Source organism: Melanerpes formicivorus, unplaced genomic scaffold (genome assembly GCF_026170545.1).
Source record: "Melanerpes formicivorus ecotype bairdi unplaced genomic scaffold, bMelFor1.0.p_v2 SCAF_104, whole genome shotgun sequence".
Taxonomy (NCBI): Eukaryota; Metazoa; Chordata; class Aves; order Piciformes; family Picidae; genus Melanerpes; species Melanerpes formicivorus.
The window spans coordinates 901,964-929,086 of NW_027142456.1; the positions used below are offsets into that span (position 1 = coordinate 901,964).

A 27,123-nucleotide genomic window follows, 5' to 3' on the forward strand; every position below is an offset into this window, starting at 1 on the left:
AAATAATTTGCTCAGACCAGCTGAGTTTGGGATGGAAGTAAATGAAGTTGTATTTACAAGCACTACAATCTAGAAATATGAAACAAAATGAATATGTACAAAATATATATGTACTATATATATTTACAATTTATAAACAACACAAAAACTCCTGAGACCCCCCTGAATGAATCCAGAGGACCCATTCAACTCCTCCACCGACTCCCTCCCTCCTTCTCATTATCTCAGACAGTAGTCAAAACAGAGACACCCCAGCAAGGTTATGGAAGAGAGAGAGGAAAGTTGCAACTAGAAGTAACAAAAGAAAAAAAGAGGAAAATAATTGTTTATGCCACTACTTTATATTCCCCTTAGCAAGCCATTTAATTATATAAAACTTATAATTATTTTTCTTTTATATGCAATGACAATTTATTTTACTTTCAGTCTTTCCTGTCAGGAAGTAGTCTAAAGTTCCCCTTTCAAATTGGAGAGATAGGAATTTGATGGGTGGACTGTTCAATTGATACAGAATTGGCTGGATGGTTTCATCCAGAGGATAGCGTTCAATGGCTTGAAGTCCAGATAGAGAGCTGTGGCAAGTGATGTACTCTTTAATATTTTATCAATGATATAGACAGTGGGACTGAATGCACCATCAACAAGTTTGCAGATGACACCAAGATGAGTAATGCTGTCGATATGCCAGAGGGATGAGATGTGATCCAGAGGGACCTGGACAAGCTGAAGAGGTGGGCCTGGTGGAACCTCACGAGGTTCAACAAAAGCAAGTGCAGGGTTCTGCACCTGGGCTGGAATAATCCTCACTGTCAATACAGACTAGGGGATGAGGTGATAGAAAGCAGCCCTGTGGAAAAGGACTTGGGGGAGCTGATGGACGAGAAGCTGGGCATGAGCAGACAGTGTGTGATTGCAGCCCAGAAGGCAAATGGCATCCTACACTGCACCAAAAGATGCATTGCCATCAGATCCAGAGAGGTGATTCTGCTCTGGTGAGACCTCACCTGGAGTACTGTGTGCAGGTCTGGAGCCCTCAATACAAGGACATGGACCTGAGGGCCCAGAGGAGCGCCACAAAAATGATCAGGGGATTGGAGCACCTTTGCTACAAAGACAGCCTGAGGGAGCTGAGGTTGTTCAGTCTGGAAAAGTGGAGACTCCAGGGAGACCTAATAGAACCTTCCAGTAACTGAAGGCGATGTACAAGAAGGATGGAGAAAAGATGTTTACAAAGGCCTGTGGTGAAAGGGCAAAAGGCAATGGATTCAAACTAGAGAAGAGCAGATTTAAACTGGATGTTAGGAAGAAGTTCTTTACAATGAGGGTAATGGAACACCAGAACATGTTGCCCAGGGAGATGGTTGGTGCCCCATCTATGGAGATATTCAAAGTGAGGTTCGACAAGGCTCTGGGAAACCTGACCTAGTTGAGGATGCCCCTGCTTACTGCAGAAGAGGTTGAACTAGATGAACGTTGGAAGTCCCTTCCAACCCAGACTGTTCTATTATTCTGTGATTCCACAATTCCATGATTCCATGAAATTACATTTTTTCTTGGTAAACTCTTGGAAAAAAATTTGCTTTACATGTGAATCACATTTCCCAAATTTCTACTGTTTTTTGTTCTTTGGTTTATTTTTTTAATTACTTGAAAAAAAGCCAAGCTCCCTACAATCATAAAGGGGAATGTCAAAAGCATATTACATGTGTATGTATACATGATGTGTGCTCATAGTAACAATTCTTCCTTCACCATCTTTCTCTCAATCCATTATAATCCACTTACAGATCAACAATATTCATTGTTTTTTCATTTCTTAAAAAAGTTTGCTCATCTGGAGATGCCATCCAGGATATTCCTCTAAGTGTATTATTGGAGACCTACCATATGTTCACTTTGTGCACTGATTTCAGACAATCTTTTCACTGTATGTTTAGAATTGGATGCAACTTAAAGTGGCCTACTTTCTAGCTTCTCTTGCATGAATAAATATGAATTATATTTTGATTTCCAATTTAGAATTGCAAAGATTCTTTTTTTTTTTTTTTCATTCAGTCTCCCAGGTAAGATTTAAAAACCTGAAAGTAGAGCTTTTGCCAAGGAGTAGAATATGACTGTATGACTAACCAAAAGTATGTGGAAAATACTGTATACTGACATTTAATTCCATCTTAATTTTCAGCACATTGAATGTAGTGACTAAAAGAAGCACAGACTAATTTTTAATCATGGTTTCATAAAATGGAAGTGTTTTGACTCAGGAACATTTGTTTAATGGGAGTTTTACTGTAAACTATATAAGCTCATTAAGAGACATGGATATCTCTTCTGGAAAAAAAAATAATATAAATGAACGCAGTTTTTAAAGAAAATTAAGAAACTAGCATGGGTGTAACTCAGACATAATGAAAAAATCTGGTATTCTCTGTGTAATGTGCCTGCAGTTCTGACAACTCAACTGGCACTGAACTGAATTTTACCAAATTAACTAAATGAGATGCCATTATACAAGCAGAATTAGGAAATGGTTCTTTTGTCTCCGGGTTAGTTTAATGGCATCTCTAACATCTGCATCCTGTGAAATTTATCAAGCATACGTTTTTTGTGTAGAATGGCAGACAACAAAATAATTAAGCTTACTAGGCACCTATTTTAAGCACTTTCTTTTGTAATGCACTTCATTTTTTCAGACTCATATAGCTTAAATTAGGAGTCCCAGACTTCAAAAGGTCTCTTCAAGTCAGTTAAACTCCTTATTTACATAATAGAACTCACGCATAAGGCATCTGCCACAAATTTGAAACAAATTCAGTTTAACCTAAATTTGGTTTTGGTCTGAATTACACTGAAGAAAAATAGGAAAACACGAGAGTGACAAGAAACATACATTGGTAATAGGGCTTCATTAAAAAAGTTGCATTACAATTTAAATTTAAATTTAATCTTTGTTTAGATAGCTGCAATCAACCTAATTACAGAATGATTTTCATATTTCTGTGCAAAAATAGTCTTAATTACACTTCTTAACACTGTGTTTTTAAACACTATAGCATATGTCTGCATTTTCGTCTTGCTCTTGGATGAATTGCTGTCTGGGGTACAAAATTTCTAGGGTTTTTATATTGTCTTTATTTCCCCATTTGCTGTGTATTTCTTAAAGTAGGAAATAAAATTTTCCTCTTTTTTATTATAAAAATGTTTCCATCTTACAGAATTTGATCCAGTGCTAAGAAAATAGTAAATCAGGAGATAGAATTTGGAACAAAACTACATTGATTGTATGTGGTGACCACTTCATGTTGTAGGTTTCTAAAGGTCCCTAAATTAATAACTTGGAACTATTATTCCTGTTTGATCTGAGGAGAAGTCAAACTTACAGTATTGCAGAAATACGATGAAATCTGGAACCAAATTTCTGGAATTCTGGAAAGGCTATGGGACAGTGAAGTAAATTGTATGCCTATGGTAAAATAACCTCTTCCACAAATGCTAGTTTTAATGAAGAATGGCACTATTAAAGGTTAAATGAGAAGATAACTCTTGCTGTGGTCCGTGTTTGAGTTTCCTTTTCACATATTTCTGTGATGGATAATAAGAACAGTAAGGTTATGTTTTGCGGACTCTATAGTTGTATCTAGTCTTTTCTTATGAAGTTGTTCTGTACATTCAGCCGACTGCTGTTTCTAAACCTTGCTTGAAAGAACAAAATTTTCTGTAACTTTAAAATGTGGTAACCTTTATAAAAAAAAAAAAAAAAAGTTAAATTTTATTAGAATGCAACATCTCCAATAAAAAATATTCTTGCAATCGGATAAATAAACCCTTGTCTTAAGCTGGCAAGTAAATATTGAGCTAATGGATGAGTATTATTATTAATGATATTTCAAGATTACAGGAAAACTGGCAACACACAGGAAGTGCAGATATTTGGGGAGAATTACTGAATGACTCATCAAAGAAAATCCATAGAAACCAACACAGCTACTTAAATTTCATAGGTGGTTTGAGTTTCATTAACCCTCTGTACGGACTGAGAATATTCTAGAGACAAACACAGTAAATAAAACCATATGTGTATCTGAATATAATACTTCCTCTTAACTTTAAAATCAGATAGATTTGTGGTGCAGGAAAGAACTTTAAAATATACTTTTCTTCATCTGGCCTATAAATGTAATAAGTTTTTTGTAGTTTTAGTATTTTCCAGGCTTTTTACTTTGTCCTCTGTCCTGCTTTCAAAACTTCAGGAAACCTCAGCAATCACAGTCTTCTCTCACTTATAAATAGCAACATTTCATAGAACTGTCAGGGTTTGAAGGGACCTCAGGTGTCATCTAGTTCCAACCCCTCTGCCACGGACAGGGACAGCTCACACTAGATTAGGTACTGTCCCTATTTCAGGGTCTTGCACCTATTTCAAAGTATGCAGAAATAAAAATTGTTTTGAAGTATTAATTTTCTGAAAGATAAGTTGACTGTAGCAGACTCTCTCCAGTAAGTCTCTTTCAGGCTTCACAGAATCTTTCCTTCCTGAGTATGCTTCAGAAAATATGTTGAGCTAGATGTAATTGCCATCCACCAATTGCCTTTTTGTCAATGAACAGAAACTCACACCTCCAGAAAATGAATCAGGTCTTCAGAGAGCTGAATCACTGTGCAAATGCTTCTCTCTGCACTGATTACAGAAGGTTAGGGTGACTGCACACCCAACTTGAGTACAGCAATTAAGTTGCTCATTTTGTGATTACGTGCACTTCAACGCGCATCACTCTACTTGTTCCATTCTTTTGTTGAATGAAGATAATGCGACATAGATGAATAGATAGAATATAAAGTATATACAGAAGCACAATTATGGAAAATATATCTGATGTATGTTCAAATAAAACATATATACCTATGTTTTAAAACAAATATTTATGTTTGTACTGGTAGTACAGTTCATCATATTTGTGTATATGACAATGAATTATGCTATAATTCAGTTATGGATTAGTAAAGCCAAAATTTTCACCTCAATAAAATTACAAAGTATTATGCCTGCCCTCAAGGCATGAGTCATATTTATCACAAGTCAGAAGATCAAGCTATTACTGTGAGTTATATAGCAATTGAGAAAAACAACTCCTTAATTATTAAACTTATTTTAAAACTTGTAAAAATCAAATTAAATTCAAGTTGTGGTTTTTTTCTCTTCTGCTGTGCTTGAATTAATGCTCAGACACATAGCAGCTGTATTAAAAAGTTCACAAAACTGTGCAGTGTTGAAAGAAATATTGTTCATCTCAGTTTCACAGCATTCTCCACGTTTTTCTCATTGTGAAATTTATTCATATTGAATCCTACCTTTTCTCACACACAGTTTGTAGAAATTGCTCACTAAAATTTGATCTTATGATAAGCAGTTGACAGAATCTTCCAGATTGAGACTTTAGTTGTTTTTGACTGACAGCAGGTTCATGTTTGGGGCATATTAATAGATCAGAAAATGTGACCATGTCAGAAATGGTGCTGTCTCAGCAGGCTGCCTGTAAATCAATTCAACAAAATATTTTGATAAAGTATCATAAATATTTAGGTGTGAGAGAAAAAAGATTCTAAATTATTGTGGCCATAGGATCCTTTATGAATATTTTATTGTCACCATCCATCATCACCTTTTGGAAATAGAGACTTTTTAGCAAAATGAAGAGCTACATAAGGAAAAACAATGATTAATGCTGAAAATTAATATTATTCCAAATTTTAAACACTGATTGTGCTTTGGCCTCATTATGTGATCCAATCAAATTTAGAAGGTTCTTTTGAATCCTCCGTGGTGTTTTGATTTGTTAGATTGTCCTGCTAAAATTAAATGTATGTCAGGGAAAAAAATGCCAATTTTGGGGAAATAATCTTAGATGAGATAGCATTCCTCACTGGAGTAGCTTCAGCAGACAAGATGGATGAATTCCAGGCCATCCTGAAGATGGGTGCATATTTATAAAGATATGCTGTCTGCTCTTTGTGCACCATGAAGTCTATTTAAAAACACAATATCCTCTCAGGGAGAGAATCTGTGATTCTGGCTGCCCATGTATTTGGACTATCTCCATTTGCAAATGTTGACTTTTCATCTGTGACCGAAGAATGAAATCTGTATGCAACATGTAAAACACTTAATCTTTATTTATTTGTTAACAAAAGAGGGTTTGCTAAATTCTGTTTACACTTCTTTTCTCCCTCTCTCCCTGGAAGGTGACTGTCTGCATCCACAATATGATGCTTCAGCTGAGAATACAAATTACAGTCATTTGTGGGGAGTTGTTTGGGTGTTTTGTTTTGTTTTGTTTTTTGTTTTGTTTTGTTTTTAATGACAGACTGCATTAAAGCATTCAGCTGAACTGTTTTCAAGGATGTGTTTACATGCAGGAGCAGAGAGATGTAAATGTGGCCTGCCTATGGACTGAACTTTTTATTTTCAAACAGGCTGGTTTGGAAGACTTAACAGGATTATTAAGAACTCTAACTACTGAACTCTGCTGAAGATCCTTATGTGCTTTCTCTAAATGCATTTTTCATGGCATCATTCTAACTTACTCTTGTGACACTTGCTCTGCATCTAGCTGGACAGTAAAGTAACCAGTTTATTCCTATCTATAGAAACAGGCCACAAAAATTATTTCCAAGGAATGTATAGGTAAGCAGGTCTTGGAAACCAAAGGCTACAGTCTCAAAAAAAAAAACAAACATTTTTTTTGGAAGGTGTCAGCTCTTGGAAAGTGTCTTGCCTTGGAACATGCACAAGTAGAAATGCACAGAAATCTATACAAATATGTAAAAATAATTTGAAATAGCAAAATTTAGGCCAGATAAGATAACATAATGACATCAATGTCGTTACTGATGGGGCTGTAACTTCAAAATTGTAATGGTATTTAATTTCCAGGAGGGATAACAGAAAAAAAAAACAAAACAACCTATAACAACCTAAAAGATAGAATAGAATAGAATAGAATAGAATAGAATAGAATAGAATAGAATAGAATAGAATAGAATAGAATAGACCAGACCAGGTTGGAAGAGACCTTCAAGATCATCGCGTCCAGCCCATCATCCAACACCACCTAATCAACTAAATCGTGCAACTAAGCATCCTATCAAGTCTCCCCCTGAACACCTCCAGTGATGGCAACTCCACCACCTCCCCGGGCAGGCCATTCCAATGGGCAATCATTGTCTCTGTGAAGAATTTCTTCCTAACATCCAGTCTGAACCTCCCCTGGTGCAGCTTGAGACTGTGTCCTCTTGCTCTGGTGGTGTTGCCTGGGAGAAGAGACCAGCCCCCACCTGGCTACAATCCCCCTTCAGGTAGTTGTAGACAGCAAGAGGTCTCCCCTGAGCCTCCTCTTCTCCAGACTAATCAGCCCCAGCTCCCTCAGCCTCTCCTCATAGGGCTTGTGTTTCAAACCCCTCACCAACTTTGTTGCCCTTCTCTGGACACATTACATTAACTCAACACCTTTCCTGAACTGGGAGGCCCAGAACTGGACACAGGACTCAGGGTGTGGCCTAAGCAGTGCAGTGTACAGGGGCAGAATGACCTCCCTTCTCCTGCTGGCCACACTGGTCCTGATACAGGCCAGGATGCCATTGGCCTTCTTGGCTGCCTGGGCACACTGCAGGCTCATGTTCAGCCTACCATCAACCAGTACCCCCAGGTCCTTCTCTGCCTGGCTGCTCTCCAGCCACTCTGACCCCAGCCTGTAGTACTGCATGGGGCTGTTGTGGCCAATGTACAGAACACGGCACATGCTGGCTGGGCCTGATCCCTTGGCCATCCTGTAAGTACTGCGTGACTGCACTCAAGATGACCTGTTCCGTAATCTTGCCTGGCACTGAGGTCAGGCTGATAGGTCTGTAATTCCCTGCTTCATCCAACTGGCCCTTCTTGTGGATGGGCATCGTGTTGGCCAGCTTCCAGTCTTCTGGAATGTCTCCAGTGAGCCAGGACTGTTGAAAAATGATGGAAAGCAGCTTGGCCATCTCATCTGCCAGCTCTCTCAGCACCCTAGGATGGATCCCATCTGGTCCCATGGACTTGTGGGGATCCAAGCGGCTGAGCAGGTCTCTAACTACTTCCTCCTGGATCACAGAGGAACTATATTTCCCTGTGACTCCATCTGCCAGCTCAGGAGGCCAGTTGTCTGGAAGACAACCTATTTTGCTAATAAAAATTGAGGCAAAAAAGGTGTAAAGTACATCTGCCTTTTCCTCATCTTTAGTTACAATATTCCCCTCCATGTCAACTAAGGAGTGGAGGTTGTCCTTGCCCCTCCTCTTGCCAGTAATATATTTGCAAAAGCATTTTTTTCATCCTTCACAGCAGTGGCCAGTCTAAGCTCTAAATGGGCTTTTGCCTCTCTAATTTTTTTTCCTACATGACACAGCAACATCCTTAAACATTCTATGGGTAACCTCTCCTTCCTTCCAAAGATGATGCATCCTCCTTTTTTCCCCTTAATTTGCTCAGAAGTTCATTGCCCATCCAGGCCGACCTTCTACCCCAGCGGCTCATCTTCTGGCACATTGGCACAGCTTCTTCTTGAGCCTTAAAGATTTATTTCTTGAAGTAGGTTCAGCCCTCCTGGATCCCTTTGTTTTTAAGGGCTGTTTCCCATGGTACCTTCTGAGTTAGTTCCTTAAGTAACCTGAAGTCTGCCCTCCCATAAGAACAAGGTCTGGTGATCTTGAAACAGCCTCTAGCTGCCTATAAAATAATTCATTAACCTCTGCATCCTGGTTGGGTGGTCTATAACAGACTCCAACCAGGATGTCAGCCTTGTTGGCCTTCCCTCTAATTCTCACCCACAGACACTCAGCTTGATCATCCTTAATCTCTAGTTCCATGGCGTCTAGAACCTCCTTTATGTACAGTGCACCCTCTTCACCCTTTCTCCCTTTCTTGTCTCTCCTGAAGAGTCTGTAGCCATAAATTACAGTGCCCCAGTCATGTGAGTCATCCCACCATGTTTCTGTGATGCCAACCACATCGTAACCTTCCTACTGTAACAAGGCAGGTTATCACCCTCAGACTCCTGTCTGGGGAGACTGGTTTCAGCCCCTTTCCCCTTCAAATGTAGCTTAAAGCCCTGTCAAGGAGACCTTCCAACTCCCTTTCTAGAAACCTGTTCCCTCTGTGGGATAGGCTGTTCTCATGTGTTAGGATTTTTCTCCCCCTCTGGGACAGATGTACTCCATCTGTTGCTAGTGGACCTGGTGCCATAGGAAGTTCCCCAAGATCAAAAAACCCAAAATTCTGTTGGTGGCACCAGCCTCTGAGCCACTTGTTAATTATACCTGCTTTCCTGTTGCTTTCAGTATTCCTTCCTGCAGCTAAGGGTATTGAAAACATTACCTGTGCCCATGATCCCTCAACCAGTTTTCCCAGAGCCTTGAAGTACTTTTTGATTACCTTTGGACCTCTGGTTTCAAAATCATTGCTCCCTACCTGCATAACTAACAATGGACAGTAATCAGAGGAAGTGGTCTGAGTTCAGCTCTGTGAGGGAAGGGAAGGGGAAGTTCAGGCTGGAGGTGAGGAAAGGGTTCTTCCCTGAGAGAGTTTGTGGCCCCTGGGGTGTGCTGCCCAGGGGGGTGGTGGAGTCACCGTCCCTGGAGGTGTTCAAACAGGGACTGGATGTGGCACTTGGAGCCATGCGTTATCTAGTCAGGAGGTGTTGGGTGACAGGTTGGACTGGATGATCTCTGAGGTCTTTTTCAGCCTTATTGATTCTATGATTCTATGATTCTATGATTCTATGACTGTACCACAATAGGCAGCCTTCTGATAACATCTCCGCTCTGGGCCCCCGGGAGGCAGCATCCTTCCCTGCAGGAAGGATCTGGCAACATATGGGGCCCTCTGTTCCCCTCTTTTTTATTAAGGGAACAAGTCCTGATGTATGGGGTGGGCTGTTTTGCTTTAGGCAACACCTCAGATGGTGTGTCTTCTGTCTTCTCATTCACCTTACCTTCAACTTCCAGTGCCCTATATTTGTTTTGCATGCGCAGCAGGAAAGTTGAGAGTATCCATTTCCTGCAGGATCTTGGGTCACCTCCCTCTGTTAGGGGAGCCTGCAGAGCCTGGTTCCTCAAATCCAGCTCCCTTTCACATTCCCTAACAGTTCTAAGTCTAGCACTTTCTTCCTTCAGTTCAGCCACTAGATTAAGCAGATAATCAAGCTGCTCACACCTAATGCAGATCTTATCACCATTGCCCTCCATTTCAGGTGCCAGGCTCCAGCACTCTCTACAGCCAATTGCCTGGACATCTACCTGCTTAAGTTTGACCTCAGTCTGGGTCAACACAGATCTTTTGAAAGCAGCTTTGCGGCGAGTTACTACCATCCCTATCCCTGGCCATGTGACCTAACTGGAGAACACTTCAGGAAAGAGCCCACATGACTCAGCACCTTCCTCCCACTGGTGAAAACACCTGCTGCTGCAGCAAGTCTCCACCCATGCTGCACCAGCCTCTCAGGAGAGCAAAGCTGGCTCGGGGGAATAGGGGGAGACATGCCATTCCGCAGGGGCTGGTGCCTGGGGTCCTGCCTTGGTGCGCTGCAGTTGCAGATCTGCCCTGGCTCGTCTGCCTGGGATTTAAATGTGCCACTGCAGCAGTCTCCACCCATGTCATGCTGGCCTCTCAGGAGAGCAAAGCTGGCTCAGGGGGATGGGGGAGACATGCCATTCCGCAGGGGCTGGTGCCAGAGTACTGCCTTGGTGTGCTGCAGTTGCAACAAGGCTGCCCAACAAGGCTAATATAGTTGTAGAAGTCTGTTATGGAACACCCAATCAGGACAGAAAGGAAGATGAAACATTCTATAAGCAGCTAGGAAAAGTCTCGCAGTCACTTTCCCTTGTTCTTATGGGGACTTCAACTTCCCTGATGTCTGCTAGAAGCACAACACAGTGCAGAGGGAACAGTCATGGAGGTTCCTCTAGTGTGTTGAACATAACTTCCTTACACAGCTGGTGAGTGAATCTCCTAGGGAAGGTGCCCTGTTGGATCTCCTCACTGTGAACAGAGAACTTGTGGGTAATGTGATGATTGGAGGCAGTCTAGGGGATAGAGATCATTAAGTGATTGAGTTCTCCATTCTTAGAGAAGGAAGGAGGTCAGTAGAACTGCCATCTTGGTCTTCCAAAGGATAGACTATGATTTGCTTAGGAGACTGCTTGACAGAGTCCCTTGGAAGGCAGTTCTGAAGGGCAAAGATGTCTAGAAAAGCCTGACATTCTTCAAGAGGGAAATCTCAAAGGTTCAGGAGCAGGTTGTTCCCATGAGCTGTTAGGTGAGCCTGCAACAAAGAAGACTGGCTTGGATGAACAGGGAGCTCTGACAGTAACTCAGGGAAAAAAGGAAAATTTATTGCCTTTGGAAGAAGGGTCAGGTCACACACAATGATCACAAAGATATTGTGAGGCTATTCAGGGAGAAAATTAGAAAGTCCAATGCCCAGATAGAAATTAATCTGGCTTGTGCTGTAAAACACAGTAAGAAAGCTTTCTATAAGTAAATCAGCAGTAAAATAAGGGCTAGGGAGAACCTCGATTGTTTATTAGATGCAGGAGGGAACATGGTGACTAAGGCTGTGTTTAATGCTTCAGCCTTTAGTAATAGGACCCATTGTACTCTGGGAACCACAGAATCATTGAATCAAAAAATGCACTGGATTAGAAGGGTTCTTTAGTGGTCATCTCGTCCAAACCCCCTGCAGCCCCTGAGCTAGAAGACAGACTGGGAGCAGAATGATTTCCATGAAATCTGGGATGGGATCGTTGGCAACCTGCTGCACTACATAGATGTACACAAGTCTACATAAACAGATGGAATTCATCCAGGAGTTCTAAGAGAGCTGGTAGAAGTACTCACCAAGCCACTTTCCATAATTTTTCAGCAGTTATGGTGAACCGAGGAGTTCCTAGCAGACTGGAAGTTAGCTAGGGAAGGGAAAGAGGCAGGGAAAGAGATCTGGGAAACTACAAGCCTGTACTTTGGTTTCAGGGAATCTGATGGAGCAGATCATCCTGAGTACCATCACACAGCACACACAGGACAAACAGATGATCAGGCCCACTCATCATAGGTTTATGAAAGGCAAGTCCTTGACAACATGATCACTTGCTTAGTGGATGAGGGAAAGTCTGGATATAGTATTTCCTTTATTTATAAGTGAAATGACAATATTAATAAATATATTAATAACCTTTTATTAATATGAAAATTGCCAAAATGTATCAAAAGGTTTGATATATGGTTAGAATATATTTGCATTGGGATGTACGGTATATAGGCAACTATAAAAATCTAACTATTTTATGCAAACCAGGAGGAGTATAACAGAAAGAGAATACCCCAGGTGTAAAATGGCACTTCACCACATGTCGGGGGGGGGAGACTTGACAAGAGCTGCTAAGCCAAGAGGCAATGAATTAGTTATTCACAGCTGGTTGTACCCAAGTAGGGAGTGCTGCTGCTATGTATTAGTGGCTTTGGGGTGCTCATGAGCCAGGCATGGCAGGTTGCTGGCAGGGATGCCAGCTGGTCTGGCTTCAGTGGATGACAGGCTGTTAATGATGCTATCATGACAGGTGCTTCCTTCATACTTGGGAAACTGAGGCACAGCAAAATCCTGGTTGCAAGGGGAAGCAGGCTTGGCTCTGACTCCTAAACTAGTGTCTTCTTTTATAGCTTGTGGCGTGTAGGCTTGTGGCTTTATCCCAGGTGCTGGGCTGGGCACTAAAGGCAATGCAACTTGAGGCGACTTCAAGCCAGACAGGTCCAAGCAGGTTCAAGCAAGGCAAAGCATGAGAAAAGCTTGAGCAAGAGTTGAGCAAGGCAAAGGCAACTAGAAATCAGCCTACATATAAATCTTGCTCGAGTTTTGATTGGGCCAATAGGGCAACTGAAGCCAGCACATAGTTACCCAGTAAGAAGGGGTTCTGCCAGGCTGTGGCCAGTACACATGCCCTTACCATAGATACAGGGTTGTTTACCAGACACGCATGGTTCTGTCCCCTTTGTTCTTTTTCCTGCATTACCCTGACTTTCTGCAGAAAGGAGGAGGCAGTGGGGGACCATGTCTAGGCACCTTAGGGTCTGTCTGGATTTGTACTGGGGCTGTTTGGCCCTACCATGACACAGGCCCAGTCATCATAGGTTTATGAAAGGCAGGTCATTCTTGACAACATGATCACTTGCTTAGTGGATGAGGGAAGGCTGCCAATGTTGTCTATCCAGACTTTATTAAAGCCCTTGACATCATCTCACACAGAATTCTCCTGGAGAAACTGCCTGCATGTGGCTTGGATGGATGAATGTTTCACTGGATTAAAAGCTGGCTGGCTGACTGGGCACAAAGAGTGGTGGTGAGTGGAGTTAAATCCAGTTGGTGGCTAGCCACAAGTGGTGTTCCCCAGGGCTCAGTACTGGGGCCAGTTCTGTTTAACATCTTTATCATGATCTGGATAAGGGGATTTATTGCACCCTTGGTAAATTTTGCAGATAACACTCAATTGGGTGGAATTTTTGATCTGCTTGATGGTAGATAGGCTTTACAAAGGTATCTAGTAAGACTGTATCAGTGGGTGAAGACTACTTGTATCAGTTTCTCCTTATGATTGTGTGGAGGTTATTAATATTCAATAGGAGGAATGATTATATTAATAAAAACTATTTACTGGTTTGAAATATTTGGTTGTGGAACAGATACCTCACCAGCAGGAACATGTAACAATTTAAACAACAAGAGCAAAAATCCAGAAACAACAAACATCAATTTAAACTGTAAAGAAAAAAGAGAACATTGGCAATATGCCAGAGATTGCCCACAAAGAGGGGGAACTCTAGAATTCTCTAGGGCAACAAACCTTTAACAGATGCTTATAAAAATCAGATTTTGTAATTACTCACTGATGATGGTACGCCGCAGCACACATGGGGATTTAAGGAAAATCAAAATGGTGTTGACCATGTGAAAGCTGCAGGAACACAACTTCCCTTTCTGTTGGCTTCTGCAGCTTGTTGCTGTAGCACATATAGGGTCTCTGAAGGCTTTGTAGCTGAAAGCTTTGTAGAAAAGAGGTTGCTGCTGAAGCTTGCAGGACTTGTTGACTTTGTAGCTTGTCTTATTTGGAGAGGTTCTTCAGCTGCAATCTTCACAGCAGTGCTTGTTGCTTCTTCCAATAAAGCGAAACTGTCTCCAGGGACTCTCAGCTTCTCCTGGGGTTCATCTCTTGGCCTAGCAAGACATGTCTGCCTGCTCCTGAGCTTTACAATCCTTACAGTAAGGGACCTTGCAGTCTGTCTGGGTAAACTGAAGCACAGGTCAGATTCCAAGCAAGGCTTGTGACTTCTCCCAGAGTTTGGACAATTGCAAGGCAAGGAACTGGCTCTTTGGTCTGGTATTTATAGATTTCCTGAGACAATGACAGCCAGTGACAACAAACATTAAGAGATAAAATCCTGACACTGTAATCCATCGAATGAGTTTTCTCCAAATGTGGCCAAAGGCACACACACCTGGCCCATTTGGACCCCAGGACATGTTCAGACAAGCCTGGGCAATGTGGACAATTTCCTGAAAAAATAGACCTGCTGGCTCCTGCCCCATTGTCTGAGTCAGGGCTTTTTTTAGGATTTTTGTCCCTGCAGGACAGTTTCATTAAAGCCAAATGCCAAATTCTGTACTTTGGCCACAACAAGCACCAGCAGTGCTACAGGCTCGGAGAGGAGTGGCTGGAAAGCTGCTCAGCAGAGCAAGATGTGAGCATGGTGATCTATAGCCAGCTGAACATGAACCGGCAGCATGATTCGGTGGCCAAGAGGGCCAATGGCATCCTGGCCTGTATCAGGAATAGTGCGGCCAGTATGACCAGGGAATTGATTTTACCTCTGTACTCTGTACTAGCGAGTCTGTATCTTGTGTACTGTGTACAATTTTGGGCCCCTGACTATGAGAAGGATATTGAAATACTAGAGTGTGTCCAAAATAGAGCAACAAAGATGGTGAAGGGTCTGGAGAAAAAGTCTTTTGAGGAATGGCTCAGACAATTGGAGTTGCTTAGTCTGGAGAAAAGGAGACAGAGGGGAGACCTCATTGTGCTTTAAAACTATCTGAAAAGAGTTTGTGGAGAGGTGGGGATTGGTCTGTTCAACCAAGTAACAAGTGGTATAACAAGAGGAGATGGCCTCAAGTTGTGTCAAGGGAAGTTTATATTGGCTATTAGGAAAAATTACTGTACTTAAAGGTTTATCAGTTATTGAAATAGGCTGCCCAAGGAGGTGGTGGTGTTCCCATCCCTAGAGGAATTTAAGAGTCGTGCAGATGTAATGCTTAGGGATGTGGTTTAGTTAAGGACTTGCCAGTATTAGACTGATGATTTGACTTGATGATGTTTTCCAGTTGAGGTAATTTTGTCATTTCTTCTTTTCAGGAAATACTTTAATTGCTGCATTTCTTTATTTTGGATACTACCTTCACATACCCTTACCCTCCTGCTTTCTGTCCTTTCTCTTATTTCCCTTATTATGGTTTCTGGCACCTTACCTCTGAAAAACAGGAACTAGCAGGTGTTTCTTCATCTACACTTGAGTACAGATGATGCAACTTCAGGAAGAGGGGAGAGAAGAAAAAGGTTGCAAGGTGATAGTGATAAGTCTAACAAAACTGACAGCAGCAATGGCAGGAATACAGGGACCTTGGAATGAGGTGATCTGGGGACAGAATGTGATTTTATCAGCACTGACTATGCCAGGTGGAATGACCATGGAACAAGACACTAAAAAATATATTTTTAGTAGTCACAGAATCTTGCTGTTAATTAATAATGCTAAGACATCACATCCATACAGTACAGCATGTATGTGGCTTTGTAGTCTTGTATTACTTTTTTAACAGACCAGAAATAAAGAACAGCCTTTCTCATTTATTTGGCTGATATTTAAGAGAAAAAAAAAAAGTTAAAAGACTCTTACTCATTATAAATGGTTTTCCAGTTTGTATATTTAATATATACAGTGGTTGCAAAACCCCTATGAAATGTAGTTATGACATTTCAGTTTCAATCTATGTGGGGAAGGTGGTGAAAATATTTGGTCCCAGAAAAGGTCATTTAGTAAAGTAGCCCGTGAAAGCTGAAAAAAAGACTTCTGTATTTGAGGTTAAATAGAGCTGAAAATGTTGCTGTTGCTTTCTTTTCTTTTTTTTCTTTTTAAGATGTAATATGAAAAGTTAAATACATACGATTGTCTGAAACGCAGCTGTGGCCATGTTCAAATCCACTATATTTAATGTTAGTGCCCTCAGGCAAAGAATAACCATTCTATCTCTCTTTTTTTTTTTTTTTTTTTAAATAAAAAAAGTCTCCCTGAGTAGAACTTGTGGCCTTGACTTTCAGAATTAAAGAATGAATTTTCTGGCTTTCAACAAGAGAGCCTTAACGAAGCAGGTTGAAAAACATCTGGCTAACACACCAGAAGCTAGTTCCTAATTGCAGCAGTAAGTTAATCAATGAAATAGTAGTTTAGCTTCTGGGTATAATAAAAAGAGATAAAAGACCACACAGAAATTCTAGTATTAGGGTATGACCGGCTCTTGAGTGGCATACATTATTTTCCTCCCTAAACCTCTCTGCTTTTGAGTAGGCAAGTCATGCATCTGCTTGACAGCTATTAACGGAATAAAATAACAAAGAAAAAGACGTTGTGTTTTTTTTTTGGCAAGATCTGATATAAATATTTACAAAGACAATTTAAGGGAGGGTTTGTTATTCACTTTTGTGTTTGCTTTCAAAACATTTAACTCCAGAGACAGATGGCTTGTACAGTTTTATCAGTGCTTGTGTCATTATATATTCAAGCAGCCAAGACTGATAACCAGCCTCATGTATTACGAATTGTTCAGAGAACAAATACTTTGGGAAAAAAAATCCCTCACATATCAATAGAGTACTTCACTGTGGAAAAACCTGATAGAGAAATTTCAGTGACATTTTTATGAAGAGAAAGGAAACAAATTAATGTAATTATAAAATTAAAGCAGCACAAACAGGTTTCTTAAGTGGTATGATTTCATGTGGGTAATGGAACAATGTTAGAAAATTGGGTGAAAGGTATTGTTCAGCATTAGTGGAGGAGAAAGATAATTACCATTAAGGCAACGCTATGCTTTCTCAATACAAAGCAGCCAACTCTTCAGTGTAAGCTACACCCAGAAGGTCTGTCTGCCATCATACTGCTCATGATCATTTCACTTTATGCTGCTGAATAGCAGCCCGAATAATAGTCTTAGAAAAGAATAAACTGTCTGTGTTTGAGAACACAATTAGACAATACAGAAGTTTAAAATGCCAACTGTTTTTCTGAAAGACTGTCATTTTTTTTTTTAAATAAATTAACATATCTTTTTTATAAATTAAAATCTCTCTATTAAGCCCTATGAGGAGAGGCTGAGGGAGCTAGGGTTGCTTAGCCTGGAGAAGAGGAGGCTCAGGGGAGACCTTCTTGCTGTCTACAAGTACCTGAAGGGAGGTGGTAGCCAGGTGGGGACTGGTCTCTTCTGCCAGGCAACCTGTGACAGAACAAGAGAACACAGTCTCAAGCTGTGCCAGGAGAGGTTTAGGCTGGATGTTAAGAATTTCTTCACAGAACGAGTGATTGGCCATTGGAATGGGCTGTCCAGGGAGGTGGTGGAGTCACCATCACTGTAAGTGTTTAGAAGAGACTGGATGGGGCACTTGGTGCCATGGATGAGTTGATTAGATAGCTTGGGATGATGGGTTGGACTCGATGATCTCAAAGGTCTTTTCCAACCTGGTTAATTCTATTCTATTCTATTCTATTCTATTCTATTCTATTCTATTCTATTCTATTCTATTCTATTCTATTCTTTCCAAGTCTGTTTCTCAGCTTTTTCTTTTATCTCACAGTGAGACATTTATAGAGCCTCCCTAAATCAGGGTAAACATTATTATTTTATTATATATACATAATATTTTCTATAAAACATTCTATAAATATTATATGGTTATGTATATATGTATGTGTATATGTATATATGGTATGTATTATACATTATATGGTTTAGTTGGTTGGGTGGTGTTGGATGATAGGTTGGACACGATGATCTTGAAGGTCAGGTCTCTTCCAACCTGGTCTATTCTATTCTATTCTATTCTATTCTATTCTATTCTATTCTATTCTATTCTATCGTTATTAGCAATAATATTTACAAAAAGCATTATGCTGTATCTCAAGCTGTTAACTGAAGATCAGGCGTGACAGGTACCACACATATTAAGAATAAAACTGTCATTTTCATGAATCAGTAAGTATGATAATTTCCTGTGGCAGTTCAACAGTAAAGTATATCATCAGCAAGTTTGCAGGTGACACAAAGTTAGGGGCAGATGTTAGTCAGTTAGAGGGTAGAAAGGCTCTGCAGAGGGACCTCGACCGACTGGAAAGATGGGCAGAGTCCAATGGGATGGCTTTCAACAAGTCCAAGTGCCGAGTGCTGCACTTTGGCTATGGCAATCCCATGCAGAGGTATAGGCTGGGGTCGGAGTGGCTGGAGAGCTCCCAGACAGAGAGGGACCTGGGTGTGCTGATCGACAGCCACCTGAATATGAGCCAGCAGTGTGCTCAGGTGGCCAGGAGGGCCAATAGCATTCTGGCCTGCATTAGGAATAGTGTGGCCAGCAGGAGCAGGGAGGTCATAGTGCCCCTGTACTCTGCTCTGGTTAGGCCGCACCTTGAGTACTGTGTCCAGTTCTGGGCTCCTCAGTTTAAGAAGGACATTGAGGACATTGAGACACTTGAGCGTGTCCAGAGAAGGGTAACAAGGCTGGTGAGAGGCCTTGAACACAAGCCCTATGAGGAGAGGCTGAGGGAGCTGGGATTGTTTAGCCTGGAGAAGAGGAGGCTCAGGGGTGACCTTATTGCCCTCTACAACTACCTGAAGGGTGGTTGTAGCCAGGAGGGAGTTGGCCTCTTCTCCCAGGCAACCAGCACCAGAACAAGGGGACACAGTCTCAAGCTGCGCCAGGGGAGGTTCAGACTCGAGGTGAGGAGGAAGTTCTTCACCGAGCGAGTCATTCGGCATTGGAATGGGTTGCCCGGGGAGGTGGTTGAGTCATCGACCCTGGAGGCGTTCAAGGGGAGATTGGACGTGGCACTTGGTGCCATGGTCTAGTCATGGGGTCTGCGGTGTCAGGTTGGACTCGATGATCCTCGAGGTCCTTTCCAACCTAAGTGATACTGTGATATAATTTTAACAATCTGTATTAAAAAAAAAATTAAAAAATGTGGATTTATTTTTCTCTTGTGACAGCCTAAACTAAATTTGAGTAAAATAATAACTGTTATTTATATATTAGCTGAAGTCCTACAGAGCATTTTGTAAATTCAAACCTTGCTATATTTTAATAAGGTGAGTAAATATTCCCTGTAATTTACAGATTGGAAAGAATGAGTTAGTTGAAGTACTGGAAAATTGCCTACTCACTTGAGTAGGCAGTCTGAACCTGTTCTCAGGTTCGAACTTCTGTTTTAATCATAGAGTTTTACATACAGATACACGTAGAAAAGTGTGCTGACTAACACTATACCTCACAGCTATTTCAATAGTTATGCAGCTAAAAGAAGAGTTCTAGAGGTGTTCCTCAGGGATTCACGGTCCTCTCTGTCTGCTTAACCCTGGTGAGACCACACCTGGAATGCTGTGTCCAGTTTTGAGTTCTCCAATTCAAGAGAGACAGGAATCTGCTGGAGAGAATCTAACAGAAAGCTACAAGGATGATTGCAAGACTTAAGCGTCTCTCCTATAAATACAGACAGAGAGCTGTGGCTCGTTAGCCTTGAGAAGAGAAGGCTGACAGGGGATTTTATCAACAGCTATAAATATCTGAGGGGTGTATGTCAAGATGAAGGTGCCAGCCTCTTTTTGGTTCTGTCCAGTGATAGGGCAAGGAACGTGAGTAAAAGCTAGAAGGTGGGAGGTTCCACCTCAACACAAGGAGATACTTCTTCATAGTGAGGGTGATGGAGTACCAGAACAGGCTCCCTGGAGAGGTTGTGGAATCTCCTTCTCTGAAGACTTTCAAAGCATGCCTGCATGCATTCCTGTGTGGCCTGCCCTAGGTGATCCTGCTTTGGCAGGCGGTTGGACTAGATGATCTCTAAAGGTCCCTTCCAACCCCTAACATTCTGTGATTCTTTTATTCAGTTATTAAAAGGAGAAGATTTCACTCTGTTTACAGCTGTCACTTGATGTGAGCTCCATCCATACAAGAATTTTAACTGGCCCACTACCATTGCCTTGCCTTTGATTGAAATTTCTGCATAGCAAAGGTTGACTGGAAGAGGACTTGTACAGAATGGTTAATAAATTTTTGAAGTCTAAGTGAGCTAGTAGTACTTCATTAAACCAAAGAAAACCCAAGGAGTACATTCTGAACAGGAAATCTACTTGGCATTGTTACCCCATTCCTGTCTGCTGCTCAGAGTAATAGATAACTAAACATTTCAGTACTCTTCATAAAGTTTATCAAGTCAAAGATGGATAAAGAAAAGAATACTTAAAATCCATTCTGAGTTTAAGAGCATTAACTGCCTGGAACTGTTACTAAAGAAAGCAAAAAAAATTTGAAATAAATCTTCCAAGGAGTTTGACATGTAGCTTATAGGCCCACATACATATTTAGCCCTCAGTAAAACCAGCTTATTACTCATTTTAATTTTAAATGGTAATACATACCTTATCTCTTGAAATGTATTTAACTAAATAGGAAAAGTAATGTATCCACTTCAGAACTGTAGTACTGAAGGCCCTCTTATTCCCTTGTAGGTTGGAAGCACTCTGCTTCTTAATACATGTTATTCTGTAGTGTAATATTTTCTTTCTGTTCAAGAGGGGATTGAATATGACACTTGGTGCCACGGTTTAGTCATGAGGTCTGTGGTGACAGGTTGGACTTGATGATCTTTGAGGACTCTTCCAACCTTGGTGATTCTGTGAAAGTTTTAATTTCTGCCAAACCTTTCCTTCTTGGTCAGCACGATAATATTGTATAGTAAGAATAGGCAGTTCGAAGATGTTATGTCTCACTTACTCCCTCTGAAAATGGGGGAGGGAGGGAATTATGATTAAATTTCTGTTGTCAAAAAACCCCCACGAAGTTTAAACCATTGGAAATGTTAACAATATAACATGAATACTTTGTTTGCTTATTACTGTTGGTTTGTGTTTGTTTCTTGGTTTGGTTTTCTCTAAGTACATGCTTCAAATTGGTTATAACTTCACACTGGAAGATTCAAAGAGCTTTATAGGAAAAAGAATCTCTCCCTTTCAGGGAATTATCCCAGTTCTCATCTTGGAAACAAGGTTCTTGAGTCTCATTGAAATCTGCTAAGCTTCTGCTTTACAGTTGCCTTTATTTTTTTTTCCCCTAATGATTCTGGCTTAATTATATCACCTTGTATTGATATAAATGGAAACATATTCTGTACATATTTCATGTTCCAGTTGTCAACTATAGAACATTTTCTTGTACAAGAAATGAAGAAATAATTTTTGTTGTGGTTTATTATGTCACTTCAACAGTATGTTGTACATTCTCCAGATATTTAAGAAGAGGAGCTACATAGACATGAGACTGACTAATTACAATGTAACATTTAGAAACATGCCTGTCTGCATTTTCTATATGTGTGTGTAAAAGCAGTCAGTTGATAATCTGTAGAATTTATTACCATAAATTATGTGCCAGTTAAAAACAATTAAAAAACAAAACCAAGATCAAACAAACAAAACACCAAAAACCTCAAGAACAAAAACAAACAAACAGAACCCAACCCACCACTGCAACAGGGAAAGGATAGCAATTTACATAAAATAATTTAGGTATTCAGAAAATAATAAGGGTAAGTTATTTCATATGCATAGAATACAGGAGAACGAAATATTATTTGGGATTTTAACACAGAAAACTTTGTTAGTGTGGCTTCATTTATTTTGAGTATCAAATACTTTACTATAAAGATACACTTTTTTTTTTCAGATACATCACTGACATTTTTGTTCTGATAGTACTGCTCTTTAAGATGATTCATACTGCTCTTTAAGATGATTCATAGTTTCACTATTCAAGCCTACTTACTAATGTTCTTCCTCAAAAATCAGTATATAATTTCCTTTCTGTCACTGGGCTATTTAATCAAGGAAATATGTCCCCTTAATATGTCTCCTTAACTCTACACCACTAGCCAGCTGATTTACTTTGAAGTTGAGAAAAGACACCTCAAAATTCTTACTCAAAATTACAATATGTCCAGCAAAGAATCATGAGAAGTATCTAAGGAAAATGCAAAAAGTGATTTCTCTCCCTTTTTCCTGGCTTGTCCTTCCTTATGTATCCAGTTTGATTAGGTGAGCGAGTGCAGCCATTTAGAAATGCAATAAGACTGAAAGGCATTTAGTGCTGCTGAAGACATGGGTGACCTGTCTGCTTGATTGCAAGATGCCTGCAGCTGGCCAGCTGTGTCCTCAATAGTGTGTGAAAAATGATGTGGATATTTAATATGCAGAGTAGCTCACCAGACTCCATTTCTGTCTCCTGTAACCTAATATTACTCACTTACAAAGAACTGTGAGAACAGTTCTTTATCAAGTGCAAGATTTCCATAAGTCTTTGTTTATTTGTTTGCATATCTACCCTTTTGTTTTTTTTATAAACTGCTACATTAGAATAATCTCACATACAGAGCATTCTTTTGGGAAAACTTATTTTTGGATAGAATAGATATTTCTCTGCTGTGGTAGGCTGTTAGCTCACCAAGGCTCTATGGCAGTAAGGAGAGTTAAAAGCAGAAGAGATTACATCCAAAGTGTAACCTTTATAAACAGCATTAATTCTCACTCATATTCAAAATCTGAAATAATATGTTTATTCCTCTGACCTTTTCACCCACCTGGAATTATTTTTCTTAGTGTAACTGAAAAAGAGAGTTAATGTGTTCGTAGTGGGATCTAAGACTGATAAATTGAGGCTAACTGAACTACATTTCCACTGTCTAGAATTTGCCAGCAAAATGTTTTGTTGCAGAATCATTGTTATTTTCTCATGAAATATATGCCTGAATTTAATGCCAAATATCACAATCTAATATTATGTCTTTCTCTCTCTCTCTCTCTCTTTTTTTTCCTCTTTCTTTCTTTCTTTCTTTCTTTCTTTCTTTCTTTCTTTCTTTCTTTCTTTCTTTCTTTCTTTCTTTCTTTCTTTCTTTCTTTCTTTCTTTCTTTCTTTCTTTCTTTCTTTCTTTCTTTCTTTCTTTCTTTCTTTCTTTCTTTCTTTCTTTCTTTCTTCTTTCTTTCTTTCTTTCTTTCTTTCTTTCTTTCTTTCTTTCTTTCTTTCTTTCTTTCTTTCTTTCTTTCTTTCTTTCTTTCTTTCTTTCTTTCTTTCTTTCTTTCTCTCTCTCTCTCTCTCTTTCTTTCTTTCTTTCTATCTATCTATCTATTTGTTTTTCTTCTCTAGATGGACCTCTTGGGCCTCGAGGATTAGCTGAAGCTACAGAGATGTGTACTCAAGAATGCCTGGTTTTTGGGTCACTCAGACAACTGTTGGATGCCTCCCAGCCTGGGCCCTTACCAACAGCCAAAGTCTCCTCTCTCCACCTTTGCACCTCAGAAAGAATGGGTTAAGAAGGACAAACTAGTTAATGGACACACATTGACCAGGACCTGGAAAGAAGATAGCAACAGAAACCAGTTCAGTGACCGAAAGCAGTATGGTTCCAGTGAAGGCCATTTCAACTCTGGCAGCCACATGACTGACATTCCTCTGGCCAACTTGAAGTCTTATAAACAGGCCTCAGGAGCTGTTGAGAGTCCAAAGGAGCACCAGTTATAAGAAATGGTTACTCTGGACCAATGACTTTAGCCTACTTAGACTTGCTAACGCTGTGTGTGTGTGTCAGAGCTTTATGTATTGGGTAGACCTCTAGAACTATGCTTCACCTAGCAGAGATATGCACATCTTTATATTAGCACCGTGGAAGGTATGATGTCCTGCAACATGAAAGAGTGTTTCTACTAGTTGTGTGTTTTTGTTAAATAGACATGACTAAAATCTGCAGAGATCTCTCCAGTTTGCAAATATCCTTTTGTTTGTTTATTTCCTTTCTGACCCTGGACTGCTGCTATGAACAACAGAAGATGCATTTGGAGAGTGAGAAAGTGAAAAAGTTCAGTGGATTGCAATGATTGAAAAGCATATCCAGTTAGAGAAAAATGTGCTTTTGTTGTCATTGATTTATGCTGGGACCATTATACTTGAGATCATATTGCAAACAAAACAACTGAAACTGTAAATGTTAAACCTATTGTGCTATTAACAATATTAGTGGACACTTATAAGTCAGTGTTTTCAAATACTTGTAAATAGAAACAATTATTACTTACAATTTTTGTGTACTTATAGCGTTCACTTGAAAAGATACTGTAGCATATTTCTGTGTTTCACAGCTGCCTTTTACTTTCTTTCATTTGCTTCCTGTTGTTTTGCTTTTATTTTTAGTGATGGTGTTTACGTGTTAGTAGTCTGTCTGACACACAGTGTTCCAAGGAACCCAACCATTTGTGTTTAAAGTGAAACAGGGAGTGATGGGGTGGGAGGGAAGGTTGGTTGTAGAAGGGAAGACAAAGATATTTTTCTTTGTATGTAGTAGCAAATGATACCAGCATTCAGGTAGAATTTCTTCTTTCTTTTATTTTTTTTTTTTTATACTAAAAAATTAAAGGACATGTGTGAGGGCTTACAAATTTATCAATTTATATATATATATATAAAAAAGCTAAAAAAAAAAAAATACAAACCACCAACCCAAACAACAAAAAACCCCACAAAACACCAAAACAAACTGCCATTATGTTTTACAAAACAGGGGAAACTGCAAAACAAACGGAGAATATTTCAATTTGTGGTGGTGGGTGAGAGGGAAAGCTGTTTGTTTGGAATTATTGACCAAATTAGCTGCAATATGTTATTTAATGAGTAATAACTGATATTCTTCTCAGCTGGAATGTATAGAGGAAATTCTACGGAAGGAAAATACAGTTATCACCTTTTATTCCAGTTGGGCAGATGTGTGTCTATACCCAAGACAGTTTGTATTGCTGAAACAGCAACATTTGTGTTGATCTTCATCTGCATTAATGTTGTGAGTAACACAAGTGTTTTTAGACCATAGCCACAGAATGTGTTGTGCCTTCATGATGTAACAGAGCATTCTCCTGGTAGGCTAGTTGGGGGAACTAAGGGGTTAAATCTCTAAGTATTACTGTTTAAACTGTCTGTTATCATAGTTGGTCAATGTCTGGCAGGTACCAGTGTCATGTCACCTCAGTCAAACCAGCAGAATGACTCCTAATGTTAATAAGATCTAAGTTGCACGCAAAGCAAATCCAAATCCAAATATTTTTAGATGGTCTTTGTTAAGGCATGACAGAAAATTTACACAAATAAATAGCATGGGAAAAAAAATAAAAAAGAAAAAAAAAAGAAAACTAAACTAAACTAAGTCCTTACAGAAAAAAAAGCAAAATTTACATATGCCACAGTGAAACATCACTAGCAAACTTAGCTGATCTGAAGGTGATTTTATTCTTACCAAAACCACAAACTATTTTTATTGTTCTTTATGCTTTTGTATATAACAGTACACTTTTTATTTTATTTTATTTTATTTTGTATTTTTTCTCTTCACAGTACAAAAGGCATAAAAATGGATCAGGGGTGCATTGCTTATTGCAGTACTTATGTCAGTTTGTGAGGGGTGTTTGATAATTTTGACAGAATAAGTATCTATCTAACCACTTATCCTTGTTGCTGCTTTGCCAGTTCAACGCTATTTAGTTATTCAGCTCATGCAATAAATGTTCTGAATTCCTGATTGTGTTGTGTTAGTTCTTGGGCAGATGCCTGAGGGACATTATTCCTTTGAATTTGTCCCTCCCTTCCTCCCTCCTTCCCTCCCTCCCTCCCTCCTCCCCTCCCTCCCCCCCCTTCCTTCCTTCCTTCCTTCCTTCCTTCCTTCCTTCCTTCCTTCCTTCCTTCCTTCCTTCCTTCCTTCCTTCCTTCCTTCCTTCCTTCCTTCCTTCCTTCCTTCCTTCCTTCCTTCCTTCCTTCCTTCCTTCCTTCCTTCCTTCCTTCCTTCCTTCCTTCCTTCCTTCCTTCCTTCCTTCCTTCCTTCCTTCCTTCCTTCCTTCCTTCCTTCCTCCCTCCCTCCCTCCCTCCCTCCCTCCCTCCCTTCCTTCCTTCCTCCCTTCCTCCCTCCCTTCCTCCCTTCCTCCCTTCCTCCCTTCCTCCCTTCCTCCCTTCCTCCCTCCCTCCCTTCCTCCCTTCCTCCCCTTCCTGTTTTTGGTTAGTTTGTTTGTTTCGTTATGAATTTCAGTTATTTTCCTAAGCATATCATGGTTCATTTCTTTCATATAGATATGTCTAAGAATGGAATATACAGCAAATAAATCCTGAGGGCCAAATTCTGTCATTCCTATGATAAGTAGGAACTTTAGCAAAATTATTTACTTGAATTGGGTAAAGTGTTACTTATCCAGCACAAAGGTAACAGAATCTAGCCTAGATTTGTTAGGCATACTTGAGCACATGTAATAATCATCCTTGCATAAGTCTTTGTAATATACAGTGGTAATGTACAGAAAAGTCATCATTTACCACACCTCAGTCTTTCTTTTGAGAATAAAGTTATATCAATTTACAGTAATTACTTTTTTTTTATTTGCAAAGGAAATTAATATATTCACTCATGTTGCAGCACTGTAAAAATAAAAAGGAGATAAAAATAAAAATCAAACGACCTTGAAAATTATGTGTCAATAAAAGTAACCCTTTTTTGAACACCATGAATTTTAAACCTGAGGTGCCCTAAGTTCTGTCTTATAACCCCTGATCTCATAATTGTTTGAAAATCCAAATAAATAAGTGCCTTTTCAAACAGAATATATTTGAAAAAGAAATTAAAACAATAAAAATAAAATTGATCATAGACAGAAAATAAATTAT

General features: G+C 39.8%; 1 protein-coding gene across 1 annotated transcript in view; it reads left to right on the top strand.

Annotated features, from left to right (window-relative positions):
* The window catches only part of LOC137455675 (protocadherin-9-like), an 810,686-nt gene extending 784,507 nt beyond the window's left edge, over positions 1-26,179 (top strand). The window contains 2 exon segments of the mRNA XM_068166692.1: positions 23,578-23,642; positions 23,644-26,179. Of these exon segments, the coding sequence (XP_068022793.1) occupies positions 23,578-23,642; positions 23,644-23,952 (374 nt within the window). The 3' untranslated portion in view covers positions 23,953-26,179.
* The last annotated feature ends 944 nt before the right edge of the window (positions 26,180-27,123 follow it).